Source organism: Eurypyga helias, unplaced genomic scaffold, assembly GCF_000690775.1.
Source record: "Eurypyga helias isolate BGI_N326 unplaced genomic scaffold, ASM69077v1 scaffold1608, whole genome shotgun sequence".
Classification (NCBI taxonomy): Eukaryota; Metazoa; Chordata; class Aves; order Eurypygiformes; family Eurypygidae; genus Eurypyga; species Eurypyga helias.
Window position 1 is genome coordinate 3454 of NW_010267327.1, and position 13100 is coordinate 16553.

General features: G+C 40.0%; 1 protein-coding gene across 1 annotated transcript in view; it reads left to right on the top strand.

Annotated features, from left to right (window-relative positions):
• LOC104513859 (neurobeachin-like) overlaps positions 1 to 4840 on the top strand; it is a gene marked incomplete at its 5' end in the record, with an annotated part of 8089 nt that extends 3249 nt beyond the window's left edge. The window contains 3 exons of the mRNA XM_010157355.1: positions 1 to 47; positions 759 to 910; positions 3054 to 4840. Of these exons, the coding sequence (XP_010155657.1) occupies positions 1 to 47; positions 759 to 910; positions 3054 to 3144 (290 nt within the window). The remainder of the gene's footprint in view (positions 48 to 758; positions 911 to 3053) is intronic.
• Positions 4841 to 13100: the final 8260 nt, after the last annotated feature.

A 13100-nucleotide genomic window follows, 5' to 3' on the forward strand; every position in this document is an offset into this window, starting at 1 on the left:
TTAATGGAAAACTCTTAGCTCAGATGGAGATCAATGATTCAACCAGGGTAAATCTAAATGCAAACAAACATGTGTTGTGTCTCGCCTTTATTTATTAAAATAGAATGAATTTATTTGGCATCTAGTTTAATGGAAATTGTATATGTAAAATTGCCACTTCCTGGTTAACTCATATTCAAACACAGCTTCTCTTGTCTCTATCTCCAAATGCAAAAATACACTTGAGCTTTTCCAGAATAAATAAGAACAAGTTGTTTATGATTCCACATGATTCCTGGAACTTTTGTTTGGAATCAGATTTCAGTGGGAAATAGGTCTTTAAAACAAAATACTCTGAAAAGTGTTCATTCTTCATTTATTAGCCAAGACATGAATTTGTGCCTTCAGGGTTCTGCTCTGTCACTAGCACTTGAAGCAGCTTGTGGAGTGCCGATTGCTGCTCTTCTTTAGGTGTTAGTGATGGCACCGAGTATTATAGGACAAACATCGAAATGTTATATGCTGAACCCAAGTCTTGGCACATTCAGTTAAAAGCTTTTTGGTTATATATCATGTTTAAAACCACATGGATGTTTTATTTAAGATTTGGAGATGCTAAATTTGTTGGTTTAGTTTTTGACTGGGGAGAAAGAGGAAGCCTTTTTCTTCAAAGTGGGCAGAGCAAAAGAAATGCTTGTAAGTTGATTAAATTTTTGTTAGATTGACCCATTTCCATAAAAGCTAACTGTGTGCTTGGGTTTTGTCTTTGTCCCCCGAAGGCCATCCTCCTGAGCAGCGATGGGCAAAACCTGGTGACAGGGGGAGACAACGGTGTAGTGGAAGTATGGCAGGCCTGTGACTTCAAGCAACTCTATATTTACCCTGGCTGTGATGCTGGCATAAGAGCTATGGATCTGTCTCATGATCAGAGGTGAGTTTGTCATTAACGTTTGTATGTAAATGGTAACATTGCACAAAGTATACATCGCTATGAACTTTATAAGGAATGAATTTATGGTATGCAGTTGTTAACAGGGTATGGCACAAATCCATTACCCCAGTTGTCATCTTCTTGATTTATCTGGCTCAGTATTTTCTCTGATCCTTGAGTTTCATACTGCACACGCTTAACATTAAGGTGAGATCTTATATTATCAAAGTCAGTAAGCCAAAGATTCAGATAGCAAAATATGAGTAAAATTACATTAATTTAAGGACAGAGAAATAGACTGGTTCAGAGTGCATTAGGGCCTATTAGCCAGTGCCTTAATTGCAAAAGTTTGTGATAGGTTTCTGATTTTCAGCTATGTAGAGCTTGAGAATGCCTTAGGGTTGCATCTAGACCATAATGTGTACTAGTATCGGTGGATCTATCTGTCCATCAGGACTGAGTGCGGTCCTTTCCTTTGACCTTCTTGAGCAATGGGGATGCAGTGTACAAGCCTAGATTATTGTTTTCACTGCTGTGTCACTGAAATACACACTGTAAATGTAGAAGATAAATGAACCTGGTCCCTCAGTCTTCTCTTCTAATGTGATTATAATGTAAGCCTATATGTTGCATTTATGTGGGGTTATGAGTGGATGTGCTGTTTACATCATGCATCAGTCTTGTATTTCCTGTTAATATACAAACTCATGACATGCAAAGAATTAATAGGATATTAGAAAATTCATACAGCATTCATTTCAGTTTATTTTTCTTACACTTTTCAGCATTCCTATGCTATGTACCCATTTTGTAAAGCAACTCAAACATCCATAAACAAAATATGTTCCCAATTTACTCATGTATGAGTAAATGAGCTGAAACAAGTTTTTTGTCTCAAACTTGGTCTAATTGAAACTAAGTTACTGGAAGAGGCCGATTTGCTCCTGGAGCTTTGCCAGTTTATGCGTACAGTACTGTGCTCTGTTCAAAGAGATTTATTTACACTGCAAAAAATATCGTGCTAGCCTATTTTGCCTATCCCTTATTGTAACGCCAGGCTGGGCAGCCGCAGCTGTGCAAAGTGCTTTAAGAACCTGCTTAGATTTAGTCACATATTTAACCAGACAGTGGCTTTTGTATGGTTTGATAGAAGTGGGGATAGATACCTAATCCAATTTTAAAACTCAGCTCCCGGAAGTAGAGGATATGTGATAACTGGAAAATCATCCCAACTACTGCCACCAGAACCACATAAATATGAGGCTATATTTCGATATGAAGCTTTTTAGAAGTACCATGGTGTGATCAGCTTATGATTAAGGGACCAGTTCAGCTGTCTTTGCAGAGGCATCTCATGCTGTCTGGGAGGCCCTAGGATATCCAGCTGATCCCAGCTGCAGCCCCAAGTGCAGAGCACTCCACAGGTCCTGTGTCCCAGCTGCCAGCCAGCATAGACATGTCAGCCATCCTGGGCCACCTCCAGTGGCATGACGTACCTAAAATTAGGCAGCTGGGTTTTGAACCACCTGAATCAAAGTGTTTTGCCATAGGTGTCTTCATATGAGCTACAGGAATAAGCTCTTGTAATAACTGTGGCTATTTATTTGCTACAGCCTGTGGAGTCTAGGGGACAATTAAGCTCACCCTAAAGTACACGCCTAGTGACCTGCAGAGAGGTGGTCTCAGGCTGCACCGTGTACTCATTAGGGCCTAATGTGATTGCTTACCCATAGCCTGTTAGTACTGTTTGAGATACCTCGAAGGTCGGGGGTACGTACCTGGGGTGGCTTATATGGCAAATGACCTAGTGAAGACCCCCGTCCTTCTGGAGACGCTGCTGGAGGCAAGGCAGGATACATGAGTGCATCTTGAATGGTATGATGCTTTAACCTATGCAAAGATAACTGAATCGACCTCTAGGTCTCCCTTGACCATAATGGGAACATGGAAATTTGGCTTATATGTTGACACCTAAATGTAGCATCTCCATCAAGATCTGAATCGCACCCATAAGCTTAATCTTCAGATACTGTTGCAAAATGTGCCTTGTTTTTTTTTATTATTTTTTTTAACTGTTTATGGTAAACCGTTGCTCGAGAAGGTAAAAGAGCATTAACAGGACCATCTTGTCCATCTTTTTCAGAACTCTGATTACTGGCATGGCTTCTGGCAGCATTGTAGCATTTAATATAGATTTTAACCGGTGGCATTATGAACATCAGAACAGATACTGAAGCGGAACGAAGAACTGAAAGCCCAGGTAAAGCTGAGAGCACAAGTGCTGCAATGAAAGGTGTAGTCTCTGGTGGAAAACCACGTCTGCATTGACCTCCGTTGTACATTCCATTACACCCAGCAATAGCTGTACATTGTAGTCAGCAACCATTTTACTTTGTGTGTTTTTTCACAACTGAACACCAGCTGCTGAAAAGCAAGCTTGTATCATGTAAATTATATGAATTAGGAGATGTTTTGGTAATTATTTCATATATCTTTGTTTATTGAGAAAAAGGTAGTAGGATGCGCCACAAGAGACTTTTGAAAATTCCGGGGAACCTTGTGTCCAGTTGTTTCAATGTTTAGGCTTTAAACCTAACATGCATCCCATCTCCAGCCTCTTTTCAAGCTGAGATTAAAAAAAAAAAAATACGTTTGATACTTTGTACATCAGATGCACATCTTAACTTTAAAGGGATACTTTTGTAAAAGTAAAACCTTGTATAAAGAACAAAACTGTTTCTTAATTTTATTGTGGAGTTACAACTTGCATGTACTTTAAACCTGATGTCTTGAAGGAACAGGTGCATTCACACAAATCAAACTGGAGATCTGTCTAAGGGTACAGCTTGCGTTAAAGGGTTGAATTTGGGCGCAAACAGTAATTTTGACATTTCCACCAACCTGTGTTTTTCACTTTTTGAATCTAAACTTTACCCATCTTAAGTGGAGTTCTGGTCATGAAGCATTTGGATAAAAAGCCATCATTTGCCATGTTTATACTTTCTACAATAGAAATTATATTCCTCCCTTTTAAATTCAAAGACTAGACAGAAAGGGAGCAAAGAGGGAAGTTCAGTTTAATGCTTTGTAATGCTTAATGACTCCCAATACAGACAAAGTGCTATACTTCTGGATTGTTAACATTTGGCATACAAATCATGGGCAAGAGAACCCCCAGTGATTTTTTTCCCTTATTTTTCCTCTGAGCAGCTTGGTTTATTTGACAGCCTTAGCTTCATTGTAGAGGTGAGTGAGGTTATTCTTTTTGGTTCATCTGAAAATCTCACCCGAAACCACTCAGACTAAGGCACTTCATGTTTTACAATACTGCAATGATAACTCGGAATAATTTTCTGCACATTGTACTGATCAAATTACACACCCAGGGGTATATACACTTTAATTCATGTTTCTTCTTTGTATATTTGGTGACTGTATTGTCATAGATGTACATATTGTGTCGGTAGGGCTATGAGGCATGTAACAGGAATGTAATTTTCTCAGAATTTACACTCACTTGCAGTCATTTATTTAAAAAGATAATGGATTCTTTGTATTGGCACTTTGCACCAGAAACATATCATTATTTATTGATGTGATTACTTATTTGTTATCCACCTTGTATTAGTAAGTTTAGCACTGAATTTCCTTCTTCATGGTTGTTTGTATTTATGATTCGGAAATCATGGGGATCAACCTAATGATTAAGTTATTCATCACCCGTCTGTAAGCAATATCTTGAGTTCGTAGCTTAGAATTGGGAGACTATTGAACATCTGGAAGACAAGTTCATTTCATCTTGAGATCATGGTGAAATATTTTGGATATATAAATTCCTTAAGCTATTGTAACCATGTTTTATTGCAAAGATGTAAAATATGCCAGATGTGTGTGAGTTGGAAATCAAAAAGAAAAATAAAATATGCAAAGAATTCAGTGATTGTTTTTCGTTTCAATGGACTTTTTGTCAAAGCATACGCATTATCATTAAGAACAATTATTTTAAGAAATCCTGTCTTACATGCTATGTATATGCCAAAAATTATGCATGCCTGGGGTGGATGTGTTTCCTGGTGTCTCAGGAAATAAAACAGGGGTTACAGGGTGTGTTTTGCAACTCTTTTGATTGTTGGTACATTAAGTGAAGCCACTAAAGATACTTTAATCAGCGGAAGTGAAAAATCAAAGCCTTTGAGGGATATTTAGGATCCTTTAGGATACGAGACAATAATCTTGTATAACAGACCTTGCAGAAAGGAAGGATCTGATGAGCATTATTTTGGGTGTCTGTCAATATCTGATAAGATGGAATCAATTTAATTTTATTTTGGGCATTGAAACTTCGATACCTACACTCCCTCCCTACACAGCAGAACCAAACAGGTGGGCTAATTTGCCTTTTGGAGATGCTGAGGTCCTTGCAAAGATCATACCAAAGACGTGGAGATAGATGGTTTTCGAGAACGTTATTAGAATACAGTATGCATTTTAGCAGTTATCTATTTATATCAATCAGCTTTTGAAGTGGATAACCTAACTTGATTGGTTTTGGGGATGGAGGAGAAATGGTGGAGGACATGAGAGGATTGGTATGTTAATAGTGGCATGTGAAACAGTTTATTGATATGTCACAGCCTCCATTCCATTATAATACAAGTATCACCCCTAATTTCATATTTTATTCAACAAATCGATTAAAAAAATGCACCATTGCAGTTAAACCAAAAATTAGTATTACTGTTATCAGAATTAATATTGTTGCTAGCATGCAGTCTCTTGGCATTATGTGAAGAACACTTCAGTCACAAATCAAAAGCTTCAGTGCCCTAGCAAACCTTTGTATGACAAACTGACCATGAAAAAAACAAAATCCTACTACATTGCATTCATAAGTAGTGGTACCTAAACAATTCAGACTCATACTAATAGTAGTACTAGTGGTAGTAGTAATAATAATGATAATGTGCCATCTCCATTATGGTTTAAGTTATAAAAACGGACTTTCCACAAAGGCATGGGACAAGGAGAGTGTATTAACAGGCTGGTATAGTCGCATAGACCAGCTTGATACAGTTTTTGTGATGTAACACCACTGTTGCCTTTTACTCTCTATTTGATTTCTGTTGTTCTAAGGAAAAAATCTTACAATCGTGCCATGAAGTCCTTTGCTGTTCTGTTGATTTTTACTGATTACATTAGTATACACCTATCTGTTGCAGGGTCTTATGTAAAAAGGCAACAGTTTAGCTGCCCCATTTCTGTCACACAGTAAATCTGGGTTGGCTCATTTTTTTTCTCTATAGAAATGAGAGTTACTGACTCCAGGGAGTCTCTGGAAGCTGCCTGTGGAAGATGAAGCAGCTTTTACCAAGCCGTTTAAATGCAACCAATTTCTCAGCTAAGGGAGATGAACCTTTAAGGATACAACTGTGCAACTAAAATGTCCCTAAATGAAAATAATGTGCAGTTATTGGCTGTGTTCCTGCCAGCCAGTCCTAGGTTAAGAACTGGACTATAAGCTAATGCCATACCAGGAGGAGAGTCCACAGTTGTGAGGCTTATTTCTTGTCCAGATCCTACCACTGCTGTGGAGGGTGAAGCTTTCTTTACAAGAGGAACAATAAAAGAAAGCCTGCTGCATTTTACCACAAGGAAAGACTAGTTAGGGTCAATCTACTGGAGGAGCCTGGGATAAGTGATGATTATGTTGATAATCTCATGGATTGTGCTTGTAGAGCTAAAAATGCTGCCCATGAACAACAGTTTCGGTGAATGCTTGTTATAATATAGTGCATCAACCCTGCTGACAAGCAAGCAGGATGTTTGAAGCAAGCTGCCAGGGATAAAAGGAGCCTGGAATAAGTGATGATTATGTTGATAGAGAATCTCATGGATTGTGCTTGTAGAGCTAAAAATGCTGCCCATGAACAACAGTTTCGGTGAATGCTTGTTATAATATAGTGCATCAACCCTGCTGACAAGCAAGCAGGATGTTTGAAGCAAGCTGCCAGGGATAAAAGCGTTCAAAGCAGACACAGGGAGCGAAAGGCTGGCTTCTGATAACAGCGAGAGAACCACCTCCTGATACAAGATGTCTAGTACATATAAATACTTCATTTGGAGATGTCTAGCTGGAGTTTATGCTCACAGTTTCCAAGGGTTTAATTGTGGACTGGTTTTATTTAGGCTTGTGTGTGTGTGTGTGTTATTGCAAATAGTAAAAATTGAATGGGATAAAACTTAAGCTGGTATTTAAAGAAGTAAAGAAGTACTGGAAATTTTTATGTCTGTACAATACAGTACAGTTTATAGACTCCCTAACCTCGGTGATTAGTCTTGCAACATCTGCAGTTAAGTTTCAAGATCTGCAACAGACAAGCAAAACAAGTCTGGAGATTGCTTTCTTGTAGAATTTATAAGCTGTGGCCATAGAATTAGTTTACAGAACTATTTACGTAGATGAAAATCTGCCAAACAGCTGACTCGGTTTATGGGTCCCTCTGTGGTGACATCATGCCTAAACAGCACTGCATCTCCACATCATCACTTAGAAGTAAGTCCTCTCTCAATTGCACCCCATTAGCCCAAACAAAAACCCGGGTAACTTACACGGTAACCTACGTGCAAAATTCGGATCCTGTAGTGCTTAGTATTAACGAAAGGATTGGCACAAGGTCTTTGTGTGCCTAAGGGCACCACAATGTCAAGCTACCTTCAGCCTAGCATTCCTAACGTCAAGCAGAGAATATGCTTTTATGTACAAAACTAGATAGGAAAGAAAAAAAATCTCCTCTGGTTCTAGAAGATTACAGACAGCTAAAAGCTATCAGCACCAGTGGATTTGACTTAAAAGTTTCATGTCTGTTTATACTTTTAAGAGACTTGGTTGTGGCAGGATGCTGCAATGACCAAGCCCTGCAGCAAAGCTAATCCCAGTGTCATAACTGTGCAAATTTAAGAATGATGCACTTAGTTTCCCTCACTGTGTAGCTGAAGTAGTGATTGCCAGAAAAGGCCGCAGAACAAATGAAAGTGGTCTTTCAGTCTCGCTGTACAGCTATACACATAAATCCAGTGCCCATGGCTGTTCAGATTAGTTTGTACAGAGCTAACAGGATATAAAATAGTGCGTGTGGCCGGTGTCCCTGCATGCACATCTTTTCAGACAATTATAATGAGGGGAAAAAAAAAAAAAAGACTGCTTCAGTAGGAAGGCAGAGCAGGACTCCGAGGAATAGGCCAGGGGTGTGAAAAAAAAGTCAGAGGGACACATTTTCTCTTCAGTGAAACACTTGATCCATTTCTTCCAAATAAGCCCTAACAGATTGTCCCAGTTCTGCTCCTGCAATATCTCTCCTACACATTCTGTCCCCCCTTGTTTTAACTTGACATAAAGAGCCAGCTGTAAGTTGGGTTTTCTCTCTCCAGCAACCATGTCCCTGCTGGTACCCAACACATGCCCCCAACTCCCCCTAACTGCCAGGGACAACTAAAGCAGGCAGCATAAAGCACACACGTGGGGCTCCAGAAGGCCCATACAATTCTCTTCTCCAACCTCCTTGCTGTCCCAGTGTGAGTTGCAGGAGGTAAAAACCTGAAATGAAAAGGGAATCCTATCTTTCAGCTGCCAATTCGAGCAGAACCAGCGGTCATGTGGGAGTATTATTCTCCTAGTAATTAACATAGGTCAAGGCCCTTCTCTGACCCGAAAGCAAGTGTCATGACAGCCTCTAGCCATGCCTCCAGACTCCCTGGAACCAACCCTTAACCCATCCTAGCCCATGCACACTGCAAGGCATTTGGAGAGGGATGGGTTAAAGACGTGCCTGTTACACCGTGCAGATGAGCACAGCACAGTCCCCAAGCCTGCACCGTCCAGTATAGACATAGCCAAGGCACCTACAAGGCCTCCCTTGGGCTCCATGATGATCAGCCTATCAACCACATCACACAGTCATGACAGATGGGGTTTAGGGCTCAGTAAGAACAACTCCCAGCTGCAAGCCTATGCACAAGGCTGCTCTATCCTATTCTAGCACTACACCCTAAGCCTGCATCTGTTGGATCACTGACTACAGCTACTGTAATAACTTACATGAAAAGTACTCAGCTCATTAAGACCTTGGTGCTTTTTGGCATGCTCAGACTCATGTTCCCCTTGCCTGCTGCCTTATGTATACCTTTACGTGAGGGAACATCAAGATTGACTGGAAAGAGCTTCTGCTCACTCTTTAGCTGTCAAGAGGTATGTGATCAGGGCCATTCCTTTAGAAAGCTCATTGACGCCAGCTTCAGATCCATGAAAACAGCTACCTTAGAAAGAGGTAATTAGCTACCATCACTGTTGCTATAACTTCCTCTGTTGTCTGCTGCTTACTGCAAAGGCTTATGCCTTGACTTAGTAAATCCCTCACTGGTAAGAAATTGTATCGTGGGAGATAAGCCTGCTAGGCAGACACCTACTGCAGCACTTATGGATGTCAGGTGGGAAGGATTCCGCCGGGACATAAAACTCCAGACATGCAATGAATGAATATGGGTCCAGTGCAAGAGCTGGCTACAGATAGTGTACTCATGTACACCTCATTCCATGTAGGCTGGGTTTAGTGTCCCAAGGGGTGCTGGTCTTTCTCCTCTGATGGATGATCTAGCCAGTACAAGTCAGGAATACCTTCTAATTTCCATGGCAGTCCATAATGAATGTGATGAGGCAGCACATACACAGCTAGAGAACTCAAGGGTTATGGTTTTTTGCAAAGTACCATCTGTTAATGGAGGGAGGGGTGAAAGGGTGGGTTTTGAATGCACATAAGTATAAAAAACTTGAAAAGAAGTTTGCTTGCCTGCAACTCTTCCTCAAGAGAAGTTGCCTATAGAGACATTTTCACCCTACTGTTCAACTGCTCTCTCCCCAGTCTTTCACTGTTTCCGGAGTTTCTGGGATACACTTGTCACCATTTGTTTGCAATGTAGTGGGAAGGGACAACTGTGCCTTTCAGATGCATTTGCAGCTCAATTATGGGTCAGTCTGCTACTTATGGAACCCCCTAGCAAAATCCAGGCCAAAACAAAGCAAATAAACCATTATAAGAGCAGGTAAGATAGCATCAGGAGGAGAAAGAGAACAGTGGAAATTTCAGACGGGGAATATAGTATGGACCTGGACCAGGGAAGGAACTAGGAACCCAAGTCCATTATTTTGTATCTATCTAAGGCAAATACTTAAAAAGAAATTAGGCATCTCCACTAACAAACCTAGAAGAGAATGGGGGTTTGCACAGGAACCTTTCCAGGTTAACAGATGCAGCCATTAACAAAGGGCAAAACACTTGTCCTTACATTGCTGTTACTTAGATTACTTCCAAATATCTTTTTAAAAATCTAATATCTCTTTATATCTGGACTGCAGCAAATCATATTAGGGGACTGCAACTCCTGGAAATGTCCATTTCTAAGTATTTCATGTGGATCTACTTATAAGTGGATAAACCCTCTAGTCCTTCTCGAAAACTATTTCTCTTTTCAGACATCAGTGTTTGCAGTATTTTAAGTATCTTTCAGTAAAATTTCTCCTCCTTAATAATGCTCATTTTCACGAAACCTAGCTGAAGATATTTCTGTATGTTTCATAAATATTAGCTTTAAAGTAAACTATGCATGTTTCAAAGGATAAAAAACTAAAAGAACAGGAAAACTTTAAGCAACCATTAACATTACTGCAAAGTAAATTCACCAAAAGGCTTTTCCAGAAGAACACATTTGAAATCCCAGCTCAAAGTGATATTTATGAACCCAGAAGCAAATGCATTTTTGACTCATAAAATAAAAAATTGGCATGCTGTCCTGGGCAAATGTGGTACTATGAGTGCCCTCTCACTGTATCTTCAACTGCTTTTAGCCTTTGGAAGGAGGTTTCTAATGGAAAAAATTTTCTGCAAGATTCCAGCAGAAACAACTACATTTTGGACATTGGAAAAACTATGTTTTGAGATACTGACATGAATGTGACTGTTACTTCTTGATCAAAATATTATGCAATATTAGTCAAACGCCTTTCATGAAGCAGTTGTTACTTATTTTAACACATTTATAATCTCATCAAGATCATGTCAAATGTGTCTATTTTTCACAAATTATTGTGAGTAGCAAAGTATCTCATTATTTTAACTCATCTGTACATTCCTTATTAACTACTGTTTTCCACAGGATCCTGTCAGACCTGTCATAATTTGTTTCATTTTTCTTTTTAATATACTGGCAAGGATTTTTCTGTTTTCATCAGTTCCTAAAAAAAAAATAAAAAAAAAAATCAAAGCAAAAATCAGTAATTCAAAAGACACTTCATCCAGACCCTTTAAACTCTTGGAGGTAAGTTGCCTTGCATTGAGATATCTTACATTTGCAGAACATTAAATCTGAAGTATGTGGACAATAAGTCAATAAGTAGTCCCTTTTATTTAATTTATTATTTTCAGTGAAAGACAAATGACTACTTGTAGTGTTCAAACCAATATGATTTTTTCATTAAGAACGCCTAGGTGATACCCCTGCACATTATCTGAGATATAGAGTTTTCTCCCATAGACACTTGCCTTTTGCTACATTTCTTGAACTGAAGGAATGGGAGGAAAAGCAATGTGGGAAAAAACCCTGTTTTTACAGAAAGGGTCAGAGATGGCAGCCAGGACAACGCCACATGACACAGTAACTTGAGGAAACAATTCAGCTACCTGAGGCCTTTTCTGTCTTCTGGCACCCCAGAAGTTTCTATGGGCTTTATGGAAAACAAGAGTTGCTAAAATCAAACCAAGGCACTTTCTCCTCCTCAGAGGTGGTGATTGATTCCACCAGTTCTCATCAACCTACAGTTTAGAGACATCCATTTACCTTGTGCTAGCAAACCTGAAGATATTCTGTCTCTCTGAGACACCCCTAAACATGACTGTGTGATAGAAGGAGTTTTTTATTCAATCTGGGGAAGTAGATTACTTGTAGAGAAAAACGCTTGGTTTATTAATCCAAAGACAAATACATGCAAATATTGGATGAGAGGAGACAGAAGGTTTATATCAGACAGGTTGGAACTCCTGGAAACATTGACAAACATGTGACAAGGACTGATTTCACATTTGTGTCCCAAACACGCTCAGTTTCCAAGCTGAAATGAGGGCTCCTTCAGTTCCTGACTCGCTCCCAGGCTCCACGCCTCAAGCGTCAGGTCGAACCACCTTCCACATCACCAATAATAACAGTGCCGCAGGGCCAAATTAGGTGCTCAGTTACACCTGGGCTCCCCCGGGCTGCAGATTAGGCTGGCGGTGATAGGGGTGTAATCCCCACGCGGTGGCGGGGCCGGACGGGTGTCGCTGCCTGAACTCATTACACGATTATGTTGATGACGCGTGAGAGGCACCAGCTGCTCCCCGCCGAGGTGCAGCACCGGCGCCCCTTGCACACGGTGGCTGTGGTAATAAGATTTGGAGCCAGAACATGCGAGCTAAATCAAATTACTTTACTGACACCTTCTCTGCTCCTACATTACCATCTGGTTATTAATCCCATAGCTGTTTCAAGCCAACAGTATGAAGGAGTAGAGGAAGAGGAGCTGGAACTGTAATTTGGGGAATTTCATATTTAAAAGTGTGTTCTTTGTGCCCCACTTCTGGGGGCTGCCAGGGGTGGGCATGGGACATCACCTACAGTCCACCTAATTCATTTGGAGCTGGCCTGCTCCTTCAGCAAACTACAGCAGTTACACACATTGTGGTACAGGCTGGTTGTTCAGCCATACACAACAATAAATAATCTTTCATGGATTTACAGCTTTCATGGATTTACAGGCTGCTAGCTGACCTTTATAATAAAAAAGAAAGGACTCAAAGGAACGTACATAGTGGTTGACTGGAAAATAAATGACTGGGGAGAAAACCATGAAGATATAAAAGGAAATCTTATAAATGTCACTGCAGATGAATATACAGCAACATTTTAGACAGAAGAATTGTTACTCCAAAAAAAGAAGATATCTTCCAGTTTAACGGGTGTCCTAAGTGCCAGTGATGATGTATACTGACTGGAGATCTTTTTCATATGTTCTGGAATTGTCCAGAGTAACACATGACTGGCAACAGGCGCTAATAAGCAAATGCATATACTCCCTTTGCAGCAGGAAAAGTAAAACTGAAGTAAA